Source organism: Coccidioides immitis, assembly GCF_000149335.2.
Source record: "Coccidioides immitis RS genomic scaffold supercont3.4, whole genome shotgun sequence".
Lineage (NCBI taxonomy): Eukaryota > Fungi > Ascomycota > Eurotiomycetes > Onygenales > Onygenaceae > Coccidioides > Coccidioides immitis.
The window spans coordinates 2,512,135-2,532,267 of record NW_004504311.1 but is presented as its reverse complement, the minus strand read 5'-3'; the positions used below and the strand labels follow the sequence as shown (position 1 = coordinate 2,532,267).

Sequence of the window (20,133 nt, the reverse complement as noted above, 5' to 3'; positions counted from 1 at the left end):
AACACGGGAGGTTCGGGAAACATCCCTACAGCTCCGTTTCGACAACGCGATTCGATGAAGCTAGAAAAAGCGGATATGCACCTAGACAAGCATCAACAAGCAACTAGGTGGGGAGAGGCTTGACTAAAAGTTCCTTGCCAACGAACAGAGTACAACCGATAGTGCAGGCATGTGAACCTGGGGCCAAAATAGCTAGGTAATCAGGAATGAAGCTCAGGAGGTTTGACAGTCAAGCAATGGTATGCAACTATCAGTTTGTATGGTTCATTATCTAGTTATCTCATTGCAAAAATTCGACCCATCATGTCAATGTCATATCTTGTCGTAGTAGAGGTATCACTCAAGGGAAGGGAACCTGCACGCCGAGAACACAGCTGTCACCAACAAAAGGGAGACCAAACTTTTAAATACTCGTGAATATATAAACCGGCTAATTCTCGCCAGTCCATTGTTTTGCCTCGCGAGGGAATACACGCTTGTACAAACTGATTCCAATCGCATCCTGGGGGTTGATTTTATTGTCAAATGTTGCCTTAAAGTACCCATGCGTCCCCAAACTCTCTTTGATATATCCACTGCGCCCTCGCTTGGTCCATAGCTGCAAAGCTTTGAACCAATTGACGTCTTCGGCATTGAAGAACATGTATCGCACCGTAACAACTTTTCGGTGGATCTTGAACGGATGGCCAGTCAGAATAACACGCTTGGCAACAACGCGTCCATGATCGGGCGCCATAGTAGTTCCCGTTGCAATTAACTGCAGAGCATTGATTGTGGAGGATGTGTCGTTTCCGTCCAAGACTTCTGGGTCCGGTACAGACGTATTCCTAAAGACCAGCACTGGAATCGAGCCCCAAGCGATGGGGCCGATATATGTTGCCACGGTGTTTCGCCCAGGATGCAAGTATCTGTCAAATTTATGAACATTGTTCGGAGTGGTACCGGGTGCCGAAAATAACGGATTGATGACGAGCCGGCGAGGGCCATACTGGATAATCAATTCATCTTTAGATTTAATAGGTTCCTCAACATTCGAATTGAGTGTCATATTGATGTTGACAACAGTGTGTTTGTGTTCATGACGGAGAAGGGAGAATAGAGCAAGTGGCTCTGGACATCTTTGCCTGACGGCCAAAGGCACATCGCGTAAAAGAACTTTTACTCTGGTGCCCGGTGCTACGCCACCCGCAAGAGCTTCACGGATGCACTGGTTTCTCGAACCTTTGTAATCCGCAATCTGAAGCAGGCGGCGCCAATTTTCTGGCTCATGTGCTCGATCCTCTTCGGTTTCCCATATGCTAGTTTTCAGGCTCTTCAGACCCCGGTATCGCGCAAGTCGGTCCCTTGCGAGCGTTCCTGGATGAAGCTCAATTTCATCGGGGAATTCAAGATCGTCGCTCTCTTCTTTCTTTCGACTCGCACGATATTCTTCTATTTGTTGGGCTTCTTCTTCGGGAGACGGATCTAAGAACATTTCTGACTGAGGGTACTCTGAGGGCCCAGCTTCAGTCATGGCGTCTCGGTTATCGTGAAGGAAGACTCCATCTTCAGGGCCGGCCTCATCATCAAGTTCCATTTCCTCGTCGTCATCATACATATTATCGACAATATCGGACCCAGAATCAGATACGTCATCTAAATACCATGCTGCTTGGTAGGAAGATGTGCCCTTTGGAAGCCGCCTCGGTCGTCTTGAAACCTCTTCCTCTTCTTCATCCGAAAAGTAGTGATGGTCATCAAGGAGCACTCCCTTCCTCTCCGTGTCTGCCATCGACACCATTTCATCGTCCATGAAGACATCCTCGGGGGCCACGATAGCGAGATCGTCTGCATCTGCCGTTGGCTCATTCAAGATTTGAACCTCTCTGTCATCATCCACGTTCATCGAATCTTCTTTTTTATTCCGAGAAGATAGAGGCGCGGCAACGATAGACGATACTTGATAGTCTCCCCAGCCGGGAACGTGAACTAAGCGGTCGGCCTTTAAGCCTTTTCCACGCACAATTCCAGTGACGGAAACCTGGCCACATTCGTCTCTTGTCTCCGGCCATTGTATGTCTTCAATGAGCATCCAACTTCGGTCTTCTCGCCAGTGTATCCCCCTTGGTGTCGCCGTACACAATCCCCTTGAGACATTCGCACATTCTTGCCTCGAGTCCAACGAGTGCACCTTTTCCAAAGTAGGGAAGAAGCGGTTGATGGAGGCCTTTAAAGATGAAAGAACTTGTGGTCGTTTCTTGGGAGGGTTTATTTTATCAAGTCCCTGCAGAGACTCTAGTCAAAAGAAGAATCCTTCCAGCAGATGGCAATAGGGTCTCATACTTGAACAACAGCAACGACATTTGAAATACCTTGGCCTTCAACCGATCGAAAAAGTAACTGGGCGTCATGATCGAGCGTCTCGTCCGCCGGCAGGACGAAAACGACGAAGTCCGCTAGGCGGCAAACATCTAAGGCACTGATCAGGTCCCTCTTTGCGGGGATATAAAGTACGTTCTGCTTAAACCTATCGATTCGCACCCGAAGTAAGTCGCCGTGTGCACTTCCGTCCGTAACGTCAACACTCTCATTTAGAGATGAGATGGCCGCGTTTGGATCAACTTGATTCGAGACAGGGACCACAGCGACGTGTCTCGGGGCGCCATTCTGGCCAGAGAATATGCTAATAGCCTCCGCCTTCACCTGCCGCTTTAACCTCTGTTTCTGACGGGCTTGATTTCTCCGTTCAAGTTTCGACATCATTTGCTGGTGGGCTGTCTTCCGCGGGCCTTTCTCTCGAAGCTCGACCTTGCCTGTTTGCAATTACTCAGCACATAATCATATGGATAGGGTGTAGCGTAAATGACGGGAGTAGTACCCTTGTGCAAGTCCTTCAGAGCGCCTTTCGTCGCATGTTTTGATTTGAAAGTCTTGTTCGCATGCTTGGTGGTGCTACGGTGATGGTGCTGGGTCGGGACAGCCATGGGGGCCATGCTGGATCCGCTTGACTCTTTAAATCTAAAGGGAAGAGCTGCCAGTTTGTACAACGAGTTGGATCCCCTCGTGGCTCGTAAACGGCGTCTGCTTCGTGGCACAGCGAGGGCAGCGGGCTCGAAAAATAATTGTCGTGGGTTGAAAAAGCTTATCGCGGCCATCAGTGTGCGATAAGCTAAGGCCGGAAGGCTTGGCATTAAATTTCGACAATCCGTTCAGACATAGCAGCGCACAGCAAGAAAGTTATTGCCTGTCCTTCCATTCCTCTCGCGCCTTCATATTCCGATCGGTGTGATAGCCATGGAAGTCGAAACTTCTCGACCCTCTGCCCCCTCCCAGCGCCGTTCAGCTCACCTCACCGCGGAAGCCCGCGAATCGGCGCTCAGGCTCGCCGACGCCCAGAAGCAGTATGGACGCGGAAAGAAGGTCAACATAAAGAGCATAAAAGACAAAAAGCTCCGAAGCCAGTTGAGGACACTTGAGAATAAGTACAAGGATGCATCCTTAAAAGCAAAAGATGCCGAAGTTCTATTAGAGCACGAAAGTGGCTTCTTGGAACCTGAGGGAGAGCTCGAGCGGACCTATAAGGTGCGACAAGATGAGATTAGGGATAATGTCGGAATCGAAACAGCAAAAAAGGGATTTGAGCTGAAGCTGGAGGAGTTGGGGCCTTACAGAGCAGACTACACAAGAAATGGCAAGATGCTGTTACTAGCGGGACGGAAGGGCCATGTTGCGACGATGGACTGGCGAGAGGGAAAGCTGGGATGCGAGCTACAGCTTGGAGAGACCGTAAGGGATGCTAAATGGCTACATAATGAGTTTTTTTTTGCGGTGGCACAGAAACGATATGTCTACATCTACGACCACAAGGGCGTCGAACTACATTGCCTGGATAAGCATGTGGAAGCGACTCATTTGGAATTCCTACCATATCACTTTCTTCTTGCCAGCGCAGTAAGTTAAAACTGTATATAAGCTACCCAGAACGATCTACTAATTTTGCCGATTAGGCTACCAGTGGCTACCTGAAGTACACAGATACATCGACCGGTCAGCTGGTCGCTGAGCTTCCTACAAGACAAGGCTCGCCTACCTCCCTCTGCCAAAATCCTTACAATGCAATTCTCCACGTTGGACATCAAAACGGCACCGTGACGCTCTGGTCTCCGAACTCCACAACTCCCCTGGTGAAAGCACTCGCCCATCGAGGTCCTGTACGATCGATTGCGGTAGATCGCCAGGGCCGATATATGGTGTCTACCGGGCAGGACATGAGAATGGCGATTTGGGATATTCGCATGTTTAAAGAAGTACATAACTATTCCGTCCATCAACCAGGAGCAACGGTATCCATTAGCGATCGAGGTCTGACGGCGGTGGGTTGGGGAACAAAGGTCAGTGTTTGGAAGGGCCTGTTCGACGCCGCGGCCGCCAGTGAGCGGAAAGTTCAAAACCCATACATGGCGTGGGGTGGTGATGGACAACGCATCGAAAATGTCCGGTGGTGCCCATACGAGGATATCCTCGGCGTGGCCCACGACAAAGGATTCTCTAGCCTCATAGTCCCAGGCGCCGGTGAGCCCAATTTCGACGCCTCAGAAGCCAATCCATATGAGAGTGTGAAACAAAGACAAGAAGCTGAAGTGAAGTCTCTATTGACCAAACTTCAGCCCGAAATGATTTCTCTCAATCCAGATTTCGTGGGCACTCTGGATCTAGTCAGTGATAAGATCAAGCGAGAGGAAAGGGATCTCGATAAAAAGAACGAGGATCCCATTGAAAGATTGAAGAATCGCGGGCGTGGACGAAATAGTGCTTTGCGAAGATATCTGCGGAAGAGAGGATCGAAGAACGTGATCGATGAGAAGAGGGTTAAAGCCGAGACTCTGAGAAGAGAACAAAAGTCGAGAGTTCAGGGAAAAATACGACAGGAGAGGGAAGAACTAGGACCTGCGTTGGCCAGATTTGTCAAAAAGTAAACGACCCAACCCGGGATGAGGGCATGTCGAAAAGTGCATTTGGGAATATTCGATTTCATTATAATACCCACGAACAGTTCATGATAATGTACATTATTGGATTTGTCAAGGTCGGGCGTTTGCCGAACTATCCATAGACTGGATTGGTGCTGGAACTGCAAGGAATGCATTAATCTTCACGTTTCTGATCTTCTGTCTTCTCAGGGCCATACGGTAAAACCTCTTTGGTCTTCAACCCATCACCTTCTACACCGGGCCGGAACCTCTGGGTGCACCAGCCTTCCACCTCGCAAGACTAATATCATACGCTCCAGTGGACTTCCACGCGCTGACGATCAGGTTAACAATGTGCTCCACGCCCTTCCCGTTTTTCACGACTGCAAATATCGTCGGTCCACCGTCTCTCATCTTCGCCGCATCCCTCTCCATCACCTCCAAATCCGCCCCTACGGCTTCTGCTAAATCAGTCTTATTCACAACCAACAGGTCGCTTCCTGTAATTCCTGGGCCACCCTTTCGCGGAATCTTATCCCCGCCAGCGACATCGATGACATATATGATAAAATCGGCAAGTTCGCGTGAGTAGTTCGCTGCCAGGTTATCCCCGCCGGATTCGATGAGGAGGAGATCAGTTCCAAATTTGCGCTGGAGTTGCTGGAGAGCAAGCAGATTGGCGCTAATATCTTCTCGGACAGCGGCATGCGGGCAACCGCCGGTTTCGATGGCACGAATGCGTTCAGGAGAGAGAGCTTTATTTTGAGTGAGGAATTCGGCATCTTCCCTGTCATCGGGGTTTGTTAGATCGTCCGGAGCCAAGAGTTCCTAAAACCTGGGTTGCAGGGAACCAGAATGGAGAACTTGGTACCTCGTAAAGATATCATTCGTCACCGCGGCGATGTTGTAAGTATCCCGCAGGGCCAAGCAGAGCTGCAGCATCAGAGCCGTTTTCCCAGAACCTACTGGTCTGTTTCGGAATATCAGATAATTTTTAGCCAGATGTCAGCCCAAAAACCCGTGCAAGAAATTCAAGGTCATTTCAGAGATTTTACAGCGGTCATCCCCCCAAACAAAGGACTCTCTTCAACTGTTTTGATGTAGAACATTTTCCGGGATACAATCCACATGGAGAACATTCACACATACCCTCCAATTCCAATCGTAAATGCCCTATCATTCCAATCACGCCCTTCGACGATTGGCATCTCGCGGTTCAGGTAGGAGCCGGGACCGTCGAGGACTTCGTGCGTATGGCCATGGGAGCCGGCATCGTGAGCATGCGAATGGGAGTGGGAGTGCTGTGTAGCCATTGTGGATGAAGTCGATGTGCGACCGTGGTCCAGGACTCGTCGTGGGCGGGAATCGTCGAGAGAGTTGATCGCAGGGGAGCAGAAAGTGGGAATCTGGCGGGGTAGAAAAAGGTTTGACGAAAAGCGCGGTAACTCCGCTGTGGAGCTTGCCTGCGGTTCCAGCCACAGGGCGCACTGCCGCCCATCGGCTCATCGACGGCTTTTGGACTGGGCAGGCGGGCAGCCCGAGGGTGATCACTTCAGCCTTCAGGAAAGCGGGAGAGATCCGGAGACGAATTAGGTTCTATTCACATACGTACCTGAAAATCTACCGTAAAGCTACATGCGTCGATCAATCCTCATCAAAAGAATATGAGCCATTCCGAAAGAAGGTATCTTACACCCAAACCGCCCACAAGGTGAAATTAGAGAGAACCGCTCTGATTGGATTCCATTGTAATAAAAAAGTCAAACGCACCAGTGTGTATCTCCAGGAGAAAAGCAAAACCCAAGTCATAAACAAGTAGAAGAATGCCTATAGGCAAGTACACTGAGGAATGAGTACAAACACAGATCAAATGCACATCAAACCTCAACATGGGCATTAGTAGTTTATCCAAAACAGGCAGACGTTTAGGAATCGCAAGAGGAAATGGGGCATTATGGGTGAGCGGATATACTTTGGGAAAAAGCCACAATGCGACCAGATAAATATATCACGGAAAGGCAAAAGCGCAAAGCAATCATCACAAAAGCTTTCACAAAGAAAAGCGTGGTCAAATAAAATCATTCCACATCCGGGAGGGCACGGCTTGGGGTAAAATGGTATCCTTCAGAGTCGCGGAAAACAATTCGACAGCTTGCGTGAATCCCATACCACGCCCACGATAGCCAATCTACTCCAAAGCCAAAGGGAGGAAAACAAAAGACCGTCCACAACACCCAAAACAAACAGAAAAGCAAATCACAAAAAACTCCTCGAGAATATCCCGGTCGGAAACCTTATAAAGGACATAGCGCCGCACCAAAAGGAGAAAACCGTAACGTCCGGTAATGTTGGTCCAAGGTGAAAGGGAAGAACGCCTTAAAACTATGATAACATCCAGAGAAGAAGATTGTCGAGAAGCTTGCCAATTTTAGTTCAACGATGCGGCATGCAATATGACTGTGCGTGGCGCGAAAAAGGCAAGTAAACTACTGTATTATCAACTTGTCCCCTTTTGTCGTTTGCCCCCGACTCGGGGGCTGGCTTTCACTTTCACTGCATTATTTGGTCCAGTGCCGTTGACTTCTGCAGTGCCGTTTTCATCAGCTTCCATCTTAATTGTGCTCGCCCGTCGGCGCTTATTGTTAACGTTTGGGCTTGTATTGGCACTGGTTCCCTGGCTTCCACTTGTATTGGTGCCTTGCTGGCTTTGCTGAGCAACCATGGCGACTGGTCCAGCCATTGGGTTCTGTGCTGGGCTCGGAGTGTGGGCAGGTCCTCCAAGATGAGGAGATCCTTGCACACCAGGAATGCCTAAATGTCCCAAAGCTGGCGAGGCAAATTGACTGGGGCCATTCAGGCTTGGAGTACGTTGAATATGGCCTTGCTGCGACGGGTGCATCTGGTTAAAGTTCATCTGTATAGCACTTTGTTGATGCGGATAACTTGCCACTAATTGTCGGAGAGCTTCAGGAGGGGATAGGTGGGGGTTTTGGAGTGAGAACTGGAAAAGGTGTTGCATTTGTGAGATAATCTCCGCCACCTGACAAATTATTCGTGTTAGCAAAGAGAGCTAAGCTAGTAAGATAAAACAAAATCTTATTATACCTCTAGGAACCGCATCACAGCGACAGGAACACCGTCATCCGTGACCACTGAGTCTGGGAGAGATATTCCTGGGTTGACCATTGGTTTTTGTTGTATCCGCTTGTTAAGTGCTTTACCAACTTTGGGACTTTGTTTTTGGTCTGACTCTGGTGGTTGCAAAAGATGTCGGGGGACATATTCTGTGTGACCATTTATGCCAATGTCGAGGATGTCAATTTGGCCATTATGATTCAAATACACCTTTATCGCTCCACGAGAAACAAGCTGTTAAATAATAAAAAAAGAAAAGCAATTAATTAATTGAGAACTTGAAAGTTGGGAAAGCTGTGGCACTTACTTGGCAACCATTATCAAACCAATACAAGAAGCTGGTCCTGGGGCTCTCAATTACTTGGCCACCAGTTGGAAGGTCTTTTTCTACTGCAGCTTCTACAATCATCTGTATCTGCCTGATACCGCTGTTGAATTGCGTCCAGTAATATCGAGCGAGAGCTGGCGTTGATATCTCGAACTGTTTAGAGCCACGCTGTGCATTGCAGACCCCCTGCCGTAGCACTCCCACTGGAGAGTAAAACTGTTCGACAAACGATTGCCAGTAGGCTAACCCCTGAGCGGGATTGCGGTTCTGATGAAAGGTAAGTATGTAAAGATTCTTGTAATCCAAGTACAGCGCTGACTTACAGAATAGGCGCTCAACTGCTCAGCAAAAGAAAGCAGTCGAAACATAAATGATCTCTTAACATTAGGCATTCGTGGTGGTATCATCATTGCTGAGCCAGCACCTTGTTGCTGGGCTCTTAACTGTGCCTCTTGGGCAGACATTTGTGGTTGCTGAGAAGGCTGTGGTGTTGGCTGATTTTGTGGGGTTTGGCCCTGCTGAGGTTGTGTCTGCGAAGGCTGCTGTGGCGGTTGGGACGAAGTAGGAAGTTGTGGCTGGTTGGGCGGAGGTTGGGAAGGTGGGTTATTACTCTGGGTTGTCGGCGGAGGCTGTGGATGCGCAGCTACAGCTTGATTCTCGTGCATTTGCATTTGAGCGCCGGGTCTTTGCTGAGGCGGTTGTTGGCCTTGTTGAGCTGCATTACTTGCTTGCTGAGCTGCCATGTGCATAGCAAAGAGCTGCTGCTGCTGCTGCTGTTGCTGCTGTTGCTGCTGCTGCAATGCTTGAGACTGTGCGTGTTGACCTTGGATTTGTTGCTGGATGTGCGGGGGGATATTAACAGGTCGCATATTAGGATTGCCAGCCTGAACAGCAGCCATATGCGCAGCACTAACAGCTGGGGCTCCATTGGGCAGAGAAGCAGGGTGCTGTTGCTGTTGCTGTTGCTGTTGCTGTTGCTGCTGTTGTTGTTGTTGCTGCTGCTGCTGTTGTTGTTGTTGTTGCTGCTGCTGCTGTTGGTGCTGCTGTTGAAGTATCATCTGCTGTTGTCTCTGCCGGATATACTGCTGGTGTTGGAGTTGTTGCTGCTGGAGGAGTTGGGGATTATTCGCATCTATACGACCAGATCGGCTCAATTAGCATGGAAGATTGGCATGCAGGGTTAGGATAGCATGGGTTTGACCTACAATTCTGGGCTATCTGAGGATGTTGGAACATCTGATGCGAATGGGTAGGACCTAAGTGGGACAACGCATGAGCACTCGGCCCGGGTCCGCCAGGGCCGGTTGTTCCAACGACTTGAGGCATCGCGCCCGCCATAGGAGTTGCTTGAGTGCCCTGCGGGGCTCCGGGGGCAGAAACACCCGGATGCAGAGGTTGAACCATTCCAGCTCCTGGGGGCTGTGCAGCCAGATGCGCTGCATTCGGGTGTTGGCCAGGAGCCATAGGATGGCCTGGAGCCAGTCCGGGATGGTGTGCCATGCCGACTTGATGGGCGGGAAATGGCTGCGTCATCATCATTTCTGTCGAATTATCTCACTAATGTTGCGATTCGGCAATAATTATGTCCTGGGCCGAGCGAAGTTGCTGTATGAGTAGGATGAAGGAGAGATGGATCAGGGACCTGGCAATCGCCGACGTGACCTTTGTCGCGATTGACAGAGCAATATGTCTCCGCCGATATCGCTGATAGGAGCCGGTGAAGCTTCGAGCATGAGACGAAAAGGTGTTTTCGCTTCAGCCCTTAAGGCCGAGGAAACCTTCGCATCTGATATTAGCGAAGATATCCAGCTCGATGTCGTGTTCAAGAGGATGGTACAACCAAGCGAAGATGTGAGGGGCAGGAAAACGGGAGCCCAAAGTTACCTTCTAGAAATTATAGTCGACGGGACGCAGCCATCCAGGACTGAACCACATTCAGGTACGCGTTTCCGGATAAAACAAAGTGAAGGTGAGAGACGATCTAGGACGAAGGCGATGGGAGGCGTGCATGTCGAGCTGTTCGATCACCGCAAAAACGCCGTCGATGGGACGTCGTGAGATCTGGAGCTAACCCCGATCGAGATATCAAATCACGTGTAGATGAGTCAGCATAGCTGCGGCTCCTGTTTTTGGATTCGCTTAATTAGCTTGATTTGGAACTTGTGCTCCACCCAGCCCGCGCAGGAGGCGCTAGGCCATATACGGGCTAGCGCTGCTCCCGACCAGCAGGTATTTATTGCACGCCGATCTCATCCTCTCGTCAAAAATTTTCCCTCCTATGTTTTCTTCAAGCAACCGGTGTTCTATCGCCAGACAGTCTTCGAAATTCTCAGTGTGCTAGAGCGAAGGATGCCTCTGCTTGCTCCTGAGCTCGATGTGAAATGAACTAGCCATACAATGTTTCTTATCATCCACTCTGGCTAACCCCTAAGGTTGGTGCATTTCTTTGCTACCTCGTTTTGTACCTGCGAATACTCAAGATGACAACCGCATTTCTTCTTTACCACTGAGTCGACCTTGAAGAGAAATTCGGACCTCCCATTCCCGGTTGGTCTGCTACTTGCCAGTATTCTTGTCTGACCATCCTCCGCTTGTGATCAAACGAGAGTGGCTTGTCAACTTTTGGGTGCAACTGTTAACTCTTCGTTTTTAGGAAAACTTGATAACCTTCTATTCTAACCAAACAGCTTCACCTAGGAAGTCCAAACTAATGTAAGTTGCTGAGTCTTTCTTAGTTGGTCTCTCTTTTTATGATGAAACCTTTTCCTTCATTCGCAGTTTCCACGCTAGCCGTCGCATGAACCTATTAAGTCGACGTGTCGTTGAGCGCATTGCCTACCTTGGACGTCTGAGATAAAAACATTTCCCCAATTGAATTGCTTTGATGCCTGTGCACTATGGACAACACTAATGCTTCATAGAATTCATAGGTGAACTTGCAGCTACAGACTTGGGTGGGTATCGCCACCAACCCAAGCGCGGGTTTCGCTGGATCCGCATCACTGATCAAGTTTTGACTTATGGGTTATAACAATGCATGTGATGCGGAGCAAATGAAATCCATGTGATGTATTTGCCGCCTGCCCTGGCCTCTCGAAAGGATGTGTCGTTGAAGACGTGTCGTCTCTTCCCGAGCATTTAAGTTCAGGCCTTTGGTTTTTTCCGATACCTTTGTCCATACCTCAGAATCTCTGATGCCTGTTGCACCCTGAGCCTGAGATTCCAAGTTAGCTTAGCTTTAGAATCCGAAAACCGAAAACATGCAATCAAATCTATGTATAATAATTTTGTCCCTCCTATCTTTCGACTTAGCTGTCGTCGAAGCGAAGTACGCTCCGAAATAATAAAGAAGCATGCCGTTGCGTGACCTAGCCCTGCCGTACCCCGTAGTGGCTCCAGATCGCGTCTATCCAAATTTACGGAAACCCAAAGAAACCAGGCATGCAGCTCGACGACGGATAAATGTACCGCCGAAGTTGCGCCTTGATGGAGGACTTGTATGCTTGTCATTCGCTAAGCTACCTAAAGGGGAATCTGGCTAATCTATGTGGGTCACGTGAGCGAGGTGCTAGTTGGATTACCTAACACCCCCCCATGCAACGAGCTCCAGCAGTGAGCGAGAGCCACAAAGATCCAAAGCTTCCAAATCTCTCAAATCTGTGATAAAAATTAATTACAAAATCCAGATTTATTCCTTCTTTAGGCTTAGCTCTGTTTGCTGTAATATGGTATTTTTGCTGGCTTTACTGATAAACCTCCATATTTTCCTGTATTAATCTGTCACCCCTATTGTGCTCATGAATTAAGTGTAGGGATTCATTGTGAGAGCCTTCATGAGCCTGGCAGCTTTATTTGCATCACTTCCAACATGCTTGATCAAGATTTCATTCTTTTGCATCCAGTCTCTTAGCATATGATGCTGAATCTCAATATGGTGTGCTCTTTGTGTTATAGCTTCAGCTTTGGCTAAGTCAACAGCTTTCTTGTTGTCAACACTTAATTTTGAGCTCCTTAGCCTTGCTGAGCCTTCACTAATTACTCCAGCATCTATCAACAGATCATTGATCCAAACCAGTTCACAAGCAGCTTCACTAGCTGCCAAATACTTCACTTTGGTTATAGATTTCAAGACAGACATCTGGTGCTGTGATCTCCACAATATTGAAGCTCTGTTCATGGTAATAATATAGCTGCTGGTGGATTTGTACACAGGGTCAGCTCCAGCCCAGTCAGAATCCAAACTGGCTGCTGGTTTCAAGCCTTCAGAATTCATATCCCTTTTGAAGACTATTTCTTTTGATTTTGTGCTCTTGAGATAGTGTAGAATCTGCTTGAATGCTGTCCAGCTCTCCCTATTGGGCCTGCTGTTGAATCTCACCAGATAATTGACTGTGAATGCAATATCCAGCCTTGTACATGTAACTAGAAACTGTAGAGAGCCCAGGCCTTTCCTGTAATTTGTAGATGTAGCCTGCTTGTCAACTTCATCTTTGAGAGTCTGATCTAGTGTGAATTTAATACTTATTCCTTTCTTTATTGGTGTTTTGGAAGGTTTGCAGTCTTCTATTTCATATTTGGTCAGTAGATTCTCAATATACTGTTTCTGATTCACAAAAAGGTCTCCATTTGGCTGCTTTTGAACCTGCATGTCTAGGTAATGGCTCTGTTTCATAACCTTCTTGATCTTAAAGCATTCCTGAAGCTTCTTGATGAGTCATTCTGTTTTGACTTTGTTGGGTCCCATTATACAGCAGTTGTTGATATGTAGAATTAGGTAGATTTGCTTCCTCTTGTGGTAGAGTAGGCTCACATCATATGGAGAGATCTGGAATTCTAGAGATTTCAGATAGTCAGTAGCTGCTTGATACCAAAGCCTAGCAGCTTGCTTTAACCCATAGAGTCCCTGGCATAAAAGCTCTACTAGATTACCCCACCTGTGCTTGAATCCAGTGGGTAGTTGAATATATACATATTTGTCCTCTGGAAGAGTTTCATTTAGAAAGGCTGTCATAAAGTTAAAGACTCTGACCTTCCAGTTCTTGGCTGTTGAGATAGTAAAGAAGACTCTTATTATAGGTTCACTGACAACTGCTGCATAGATCTTCTTGTAGTGAACATCTTCTTGCTGTTTGAATCCACATATGATCTAATGGGCTTTGAATTATACTGTGCCACCTGTATTGTTGAGCTTTCTATTGAATATTCATTTGTCAGAGAGAATCTGCATTTCAGGTTTCTTCTTGACTAGAATTCAGGTGCCTTTCTCTTGTAGTTTGGAGACTTCAACATCTAGAGCCTCCTTTCAATAAAGCCACTCTTTGGAGTGTTTGACTTTGGTGATGAATTTTGGTATGTCTGTACATGTGCTGAGCACTGGAAGCTCAGCTCCATTCACCTCTTCTTCTTCCATTGCATCTGAGAGAATTTCTTGCTCTTTGCCCAGGTATGTGAGCTCTAAAGCCTCTAATTTGCTGTCTGTGAGCTTCTTCATGATTTCTGGCTTCTCCTTTGCAAGATAAGCTAGTAACTTGTGTTGCCAGCTGTTCAATAAATCTATATAATTGTACTTCTCCAGGAGTTCAACATATTTGGCTTTAGTTAGTGAATTTGTAGGGATTTGATCCAATTTCTTGTTGAATATAACATCTCACAAGATTATTATACTGTTCATTTCTGGGTCCCAAAGCCTGTAGATGTGCATGCCACAATATTCTACAAATTTGACCTTCTTGAATCTAGGTTGGAGCTTCAAGGATTTGTTCAAAATCTTTATGTAGGCATCACATCTCCATCTATAGACTCATCTGTAATGGGGTTGGTGACCCATCCAGGCTTCAAAGAGTGTCAACAGCTTTGTGTTCTTGCATTTATATAGAGATACTGAGGTAGATGATAGATTCACCATCATGGAGACTGTGGCAAGAGCTTCATCTTATAACTCATTGGGTAGTTCTGAGTCTATAAGTATGCTTCTTGTTTGCTTGTAAAGAAGTTGTATTTCTTGTTCACTCATTTCATCTTGTTGAGATGTATATGGGCATATAATCTTCTGTTGTATACTCTTGCTTCTGTAGAATTTAGCCAGTTGTTGGCTTGTCAATTCAGGAGCTCCATCAGACAGTATAGTGCTGATTTTTTGTTCAGTAGACACTTCAATCATGTTGATCCAGTTCTTTAGGGTTTCTGGAGCTTCTACCTGCTTCTTCAGGAGATAGATTCACCTGTATTATGTGGCATTGTCTGTTATAAGTAGGAAATACTTTGCTCTGCTGTAGCTTGGAGAATCAGAGTCTGTAAATAGAGTATGGCTGTCATCTGCAATATTAATAAAAATTTTAGCTCCAGGCTTTGTAGAGCATGTTCTAGATTTGAATGAGTTGCAAGTTTGCTTAACTTTAGCACAGATTTTACAGAACTCTAGCTTCTTTACTTCCTTTATTCACATTGCCATTCTCAGATCTCTAGCTAGAATAGCTATATTGTGGGTGTTGAGATGTCTCCAGCATTTGTGCTAATTGACCATCATATCTTTCTTGATTTCTGGTGTCTTTGCCAGGTGATTCAGTGCCAAAAGCACATCATCTCTATCTTTATTCTCTAGAGTTGCTGTTACATAGCAGGGCTCTAGAAGTTTCATAGGTACTGAAAATGTATATGCCAGTAAATTGCATATTCTAGGCATTTATAGGACTAGGATGTCATTCTCATTAAGCACAGCTTCAAAGCTCTGTGTTTTATCTGCTGATTCTAGTAGGAAGATGTGTTCTCCATTGACATAAAGCTGTTCCACTGTAAAGCCATCTTGTATAAGCTTCTCAAAGCTTATGAGGTTAACCTGGAGGTCAGGCATAATTCTAACCCCCCCAATGCTCAATTCTCCATTGTTAGTTTGGATACTGGCTGTGCCAAATTCTCTGGTGACTGATTTTGAACCATTCACCATAAGCAGTTGTGTTGCATGGCTCTTTGAGTCCATTTGAACTAGATCTGTATGTGAGGTTGTGTGGGATCTGGCTCCAGAGTCAAGAATTCATTTGTCTGTGGATTCACATGCTTCTTTTATAGAGAAGGCTGCTTCATGAACCAAATGGATCTTGTCTGTTGCAATTATAGCTGTTTTCTTGTCTTTGCCTTTAGAGTCTTCTTTAGGCTCATTAGGCTTCAAATTCTTGTTAGATTTGCAAAATTTAGCCAAATGGCCAGGTTTGCCACAAATATAGCAGTTCCAGTTCTGCAGTGAGCTCTTCTCTAGATTGGATTCAGAGTTCATATTCTTATAAGATTTTTGGGGATCTGAGCTTGTTGCATTTGTATTTGACTTTATAGATTCATGTTTCTTCAGATCTTTCTTGAGAATTCAGTGGAGAATATTCTTCAGTAGATCTTTCAAATTCTTCTCTGATAGGTTCATTCTGCTCTGGCATGCCATATCAAATCAGTTCTGTATGAACTCTCTCTATTGGGATGTAATGTTCATCTTCAAGATATCATGTAGAATGTGGTTCAGTTGTTTGAACCCTAATCTCTCAAATTCCCTACAGATTGCTAGAAATCTCTCTATATAATTTCTTTCTGAGCCAGCAGACTGTGGTGTCATTCTCACTAACTCTGTAAGTAGGCTTTCCTGCTGTATCTCAGATCTCTCTTGAAAGACTGTTCTTACAGCTTCCCAGAGTTTGTAAGCACTAAGACTATCTGATTTCTCAAAGTGTTCTCTGGCTTGTGCAGATATTGTGCTGTCAATTAGGCTGTATAGTCAATTGTTCTGAATGTTCCAGTATTGTGAAATCTTCAAGTACTCTGGCCATGGTGAAGTCTCTTGCCTTTCCAGAATAATCCTCTCAACATCTACTTGACAGGCTACCTTTAGGATGGCTTTGCTCCATGCTAGGTAGTTGCTGGCTCCAGCCAGAGTTATAGACTTCTTCACTGTCTTCATGATCTTTGTGAATTGAGTGATTGCTCTGCTGATTTGCATATTTGTGTCTATAAGATTATCAATATATTCTTCTAGTTTCTCATTGGAGTCTATTTCTCAGTTCTTTTCTTCTTCTTGTTGAGCTTTGTGCTCTAGATTCTCCTGCATTGTTGCAGGTGTGTTTGCAGTGCTTGCTTGGCCTGATAGAAGATTTACTTGCTGTGCCAGCTGTTGTACTGTCTTCTGTTGTCTTTGTATTAATTTCTGTTGTCTTTGCATTATCTTCTGTTGATTCAGCATTATTCTGTACAATATTTAGAGTTCACTCTCCTTTCTAGGCTTCTGCTTGTTGTTTGGCAGGCTGCCTCTGAGCCTACTCAACTGCCTAAGCTCAGTTTGGGGTGTAGGGAGGTTTGTTGGAGCTTTCCAGTCAGGAGTTCAGTGCTCCAGTTTGTCTGTATGGTTCACCATGGCTTTGGTGTTGCCAGATGCTTGATTTGCTTGCTAGATGTGTTTAGCAGATGTTTTGCTCACTCTCTGGTCATGTGCCAGAAAGCTACAGGATTCAACTTGCTCGCCAGCTCAGTGCTAGAAAGCTACAGAAGTTTGCATGTATAGAAGGTGTCTATCTTGACATATGCTCTCTTTAGTGCTTGTAAAACCTTGTTATCCACAAGAATAACTGTTCAGGGTGTTGATTGTAAGCTTCAATAACCAATTAAGCTGTAAATTAATCTTATATGCTTGCTCTTCAGCGCAAAGGGCTATAACCTGATGGAGGACTTGTATGCTTGTCATTCACTAAGCTACCTAAAGGGGAATCTGGCTAATCTATGTGAGTCACGTGAGCGAGGTGCTAGTTGGATTACCTAACACGCCTGCCATATCGGAATTTTGTAGGCCTGAAAAACCGTGGAACCCCAATGAACCCACTGTAAACAGTGCCTGAAAGATTCCCACAGCAGGAATGACATGTTTACCATTCCTGAATAGGAAATGGTTCTCATTTTTAAAGGTTCCTCTGCCTGAGAAACATTCCTGATTGCTGTAGAATGATTTCAGAATGATGAGAATGTTCTCAGAGTTGCTAAGAATGTCAGTAGGAACCCAGTTGGAACACTGTCAGGAATTAACTACTGCAATCCTGGTTCCAGGCACCATCCATTTCTAGTTCTTGCTCAAATATGTACAAAGCAAGCAAATCTCAGAGAAATGAAACATCCCAGATGTATAGTAGAAAGGTTCTGGAATCCTGACTACTGAAAACCAGATTGCTGCTGGCATCTAACACCTCACTAATTGGTATAACATAAAGACTCAGCTTTTTAATTGTGGGAAGTTCAATAATAGTGTAGTTGCTGCCCTCTAGATCTACCTGCACAATTAGTAGATCTAAAACCTGATCTCTCATCATTTCTAATGCTGAAATCACTGAAAAGAATACTCTTTCATTTGTATGCAGTTTATAAATGAAAATGCTGGTAATTTACCTGATGGCAGAGCTGGTTTCCCATGTGTATACTCAATCAAATCATTAACCATTAGTTTGATTCACTGGTCTCCAAGTGAGAAAGTAATATTCTTATAGAACTGTATTGCAGTTGAGCCTGGTTCCATTATGAATAACTTATTCTAATCTTTCTTATATACATTTTGAAGTTTCTGCAAAAATGAGTGAAGATTCAGTAATACAGATAGCTGTACATTTGGAATATCTAGCACTGGCACCATTTTTTCTGTAGATTGTTGTATCCAGAGATTTGAAGAATACTCATCAGTAATATCTTTGTCTTCAGTATCTGATACCTCAAATTCATCTTCATGCAGATTAATATTCAGTTGGAGTAAGTCTGTAAAAAGAGTTGGGCAGTACTTATAGAGATTAGAGATGTACTGGATCAAGAATAACTTATTATTAGTAAATGCTTCTTCAAGTAGTAGAAGTAGTGTATATCTGAAGCTCTCTTGCATTAACAGAATCTTTTCAACATCTTGCTTGTTTGTTCTCTAAACCAGCTTCTTGTATTTCTGATACTTGTTCTCTTCAATAAGAATATTATAATTATTTGAAATTGCATATTCATTTACTTGTACTGGATAATATATGCTAACATATATATTTGAGCAGTTTTTAAAACTTCAAATTGTCTTTATCTTCTTCTTTGAATTGAAATTTTCTGTAATTAAGATACCTGTCTCTTTGGCATACAAGTCAAGTGCTGCGAGCTTAATTAAAATGGAAGATAGCCTTGCACTGATTATAAAAGCTGCTCTAGATTCTGCTCAAGTGCCCACTGGATGGGTAGTCTCAACAGCTGATGCAGCAGCATTAATTAAACTTTATAGATTCTGTTGGGCTGTTGTAATAATCTCTTGCAATTCTGTGGAGATAAATTGAGCTGGTGATTAAGATATTAGAATGAAATTGCTGTATGTAATTCTAGCATAAACCTGAATAATCAAATTCTTTATCAATCTTTCAGAGTAATCTTTAAATGTTACAGACATCATTTGTTATACTACTAGATTTATTCATTCCTGGATCATATAGCATTAGAGAAGAAGTAGAATTATAATAGATGCTTGTATGTACTTCTGTAATTAATAGAATTTTAAATAAGTAAGTGGAGATTGAAGATGGGTTTATCTCTGACAGAATAGAAATCTCTGAAACAATTTACAGTATTCTTTTTAACCATGAGATGTAAGAATCACTGAAATTAATAAATAGTGTGTGCCAGTTTTGATATTCCTGAAAATTCACTGTAACATAGATCAGAAGAAAAGAAGATCACCAGATTAAGAGATAAGCATATTTTAAGCAATGCTGTCTGCTCTTTAGCCATTTTATATTTCTTGCAGAGGCTTTACTTTAAAGCTTGAATTTCTGTAAAGTTAATTTTTTCTCTCTGCTGCAGAATTCAAAAATAATAGTGTTCTTCAGCAATAGTATCAAAATTCATATCATGTTACTGATTCTCTAAAATCATGCAGTTCTGACAAGATTATATTGCTGTAGGCTCTTTTATTCTAGTATTGGCATTCTGTTATGGCATATTCTCAAGAAAAGAGAAACAAGAGAAAATAACTCTAGTAACTCTCTTGCTAGAAATATTCACATCAATGCTCTTGTCAAGTAATGCTAGACTGGGCTCCAAGACTTCAATTACATTAGGAAAATTGGTTTCATGTGGTCTAAAAGTAATTGTATAAACATTATTACACTTGACTTTTTTGATAGCTTTCATGCCAGCAGATATTATATAGACACCTATAAGACTTTAATATATGTTCTGGTATAGGCTAAATCCATCAATAAAAAGTTGATATGAAATGAATATAATCTTTTTACTGTTGGAAAATATTTGTTTTAATACCTTCTTACCATATGCTGCTATTTCTAGCTCATCATGTAGTGGAGTGCTCATATTAAGTGGTTGAGCTTCCAGTGTTTCTGATTTCAAAGTTAGTACTTGCTGCATGAAATATTAGGCATTCAGAAGCTTATATTCTGAATTCTCCATATTAAATCCATAGTCAAGATATATATTAACTTGGGAAAGAATATTACCTTTCAAAACAAATGTTTCTTAACTTTCAAGAGCAAGAACTTCATTTGAGTGGTGCTGTGAATTCAAATGGGTCAATTTCCCACCATAAAATATTGGCATGAATTGGTATACTAGTTGAATTCAGAGAGTGATTGTATTTTCAGTAATTAGATTTGATCTTTTATTCTGATCAACAAATTAAACTCTCTCCAGATGGTCATGGTTTATTAGATCTTTATTGCAGGGGCAGTT

General features: G+C 44.4%; 6 protein-coding genes across 6 annotated transcripts; 2 read left to right on the top strand and 4 right to left on the bottom strand.

Annotated features, from left to right (window-relative positions):
* Positions 1–213: 213 nt before the first annotated feature.
* Positions 214–3,033, bottom strand: CIMG_05167 (pre-rRNA processing protein Tsr1). The gene is made up of 3 exons (XM_001245725.2): positions 2,858–3,033; positions 2,323–2,792; positions 214–2,263 (listed from the first exon to the last, which is right to left on the bottom strand). Exons 1-3 carry the CDS (start codon positions 2,970–2,972, stop codon positions 431–433), a joined length of 2,418 nt encoding a protein of 805 aa, XP_001245726.2. The 5' UTR covers positions 2,973–3,033; the 3' UTR covers positions 214–430.
* A 208-nt stretch (positions 3,034–3,241) lies between these two features.
* Positions 3,242–4,955, top strand: CIMG_05166 (small nucleolar ribonucleoprotein complex subunit; the record flags this gene model as incomplete). The annotated part of the gene is made up of 2 exons (XM_001245724.2): positions 3,242–3,930; positions 3,987–4,955. The coding sequence occupies exons 1-2, from the start codon at positions 3,274–3,276 to the stop codon at positions 4,953–4,955; spliced, it is 1,626 nt and encodes a 541-aa protein (XP_001245725.1). The 5' UTR covers positions 3,242–3,273.
* CIMG_05165 (urease accessory protein UreG) lies at positions 4,410–6,317 on the bottom strand. Its single transcript, XM_001245723.2, has 5 exons — positions 6,099–6,317; positions 5,821–5,919; positions 5,168–5,736; positions 5,023–5,110; positions 4,410–4,926 (listed from the first exon to the last, which is right to left on the bottom strand). The coding sequence occupies exons 1-3, from the start codon at positions 6,260–6,262 to the stop codon at positions 5,202–5,204; spliced, it is 798 nt and encodes a 265-aa protein (XP_001245724.2). The 5' UTR covers positions 6,263–6,317; the 3' UTR covers positions 4,410–4,926; positions 5,023–5,110; positions 5,168–5,201.
* A 285-nt stretch (positions 6,318–6,602) lies between these two features.
* On the bottom strand, positions 6,603–9,951 carry CIMG_05164 (PtaB protein; the record flags this gene model as incomplete). Its single annotated transcript, XM_001245722.2, has 5 exons — positions 6,603–7,989; positions 8,055–8,318; positions 8,392–8,679; positions 8,736–9,544; positions 9,618–9,951. The coding sequence occupies 5 exons, from the start codon at positions 9,949–9,951 to the stop codon at positions 7,447–7,449; spliced, it is 2,238 nt and encodes a 745-aa protein (XP_001245723.2). The 3' UTR covers positions 6,603–7,446.
* A 147-nt stretch (positions 9,952–10,098) lies between these two features.
* CIMG_05163 (uncharacterized protein) lies at positions 10,099–11,697 on the top strand (the record flags this gene model as incomplete). Its single annotated transcript, XM_001245721.2, has 4 exons — positions 10,099–10,466; positions 10,560–10,844; positions 11,066–11,124; positions 11,334–11,697. The coding sequence occupies 2 exons, from the start codon at positions 10,099–10,101 to the stop codon at positions 10,795–10,797; spliced, it is 606 nt and encodes a 201-aa protein (XP_001245722.2). The 3' UTR covers positions 10,798–10,844; positions 11,066–11,124; positions 11,334–11,697.
* Positions 11,698–17,534: 5,837 nt separating this feature from the next.
* On the bottom strand, positions 17,535–18,301 carry CIMG_13429 (uncharacterized protein; the record flags this gene model as incomplete). The annotated part of the gene is made up of 2 exons (XM_001245717.2): positions 17,535–17,705; positions 17,981–18,301. The coding sequence occupies 2 exons, from the start codon at positions 18,299–18,301 to the stop codon at positions 17,535–17,537; spliced, it is 492 nt and encodes a 163-aa protein (XP_001245718.2).
* Between the last annotated feature and the right edge of the window lie 1,832 nt (positions 18,302–20,133).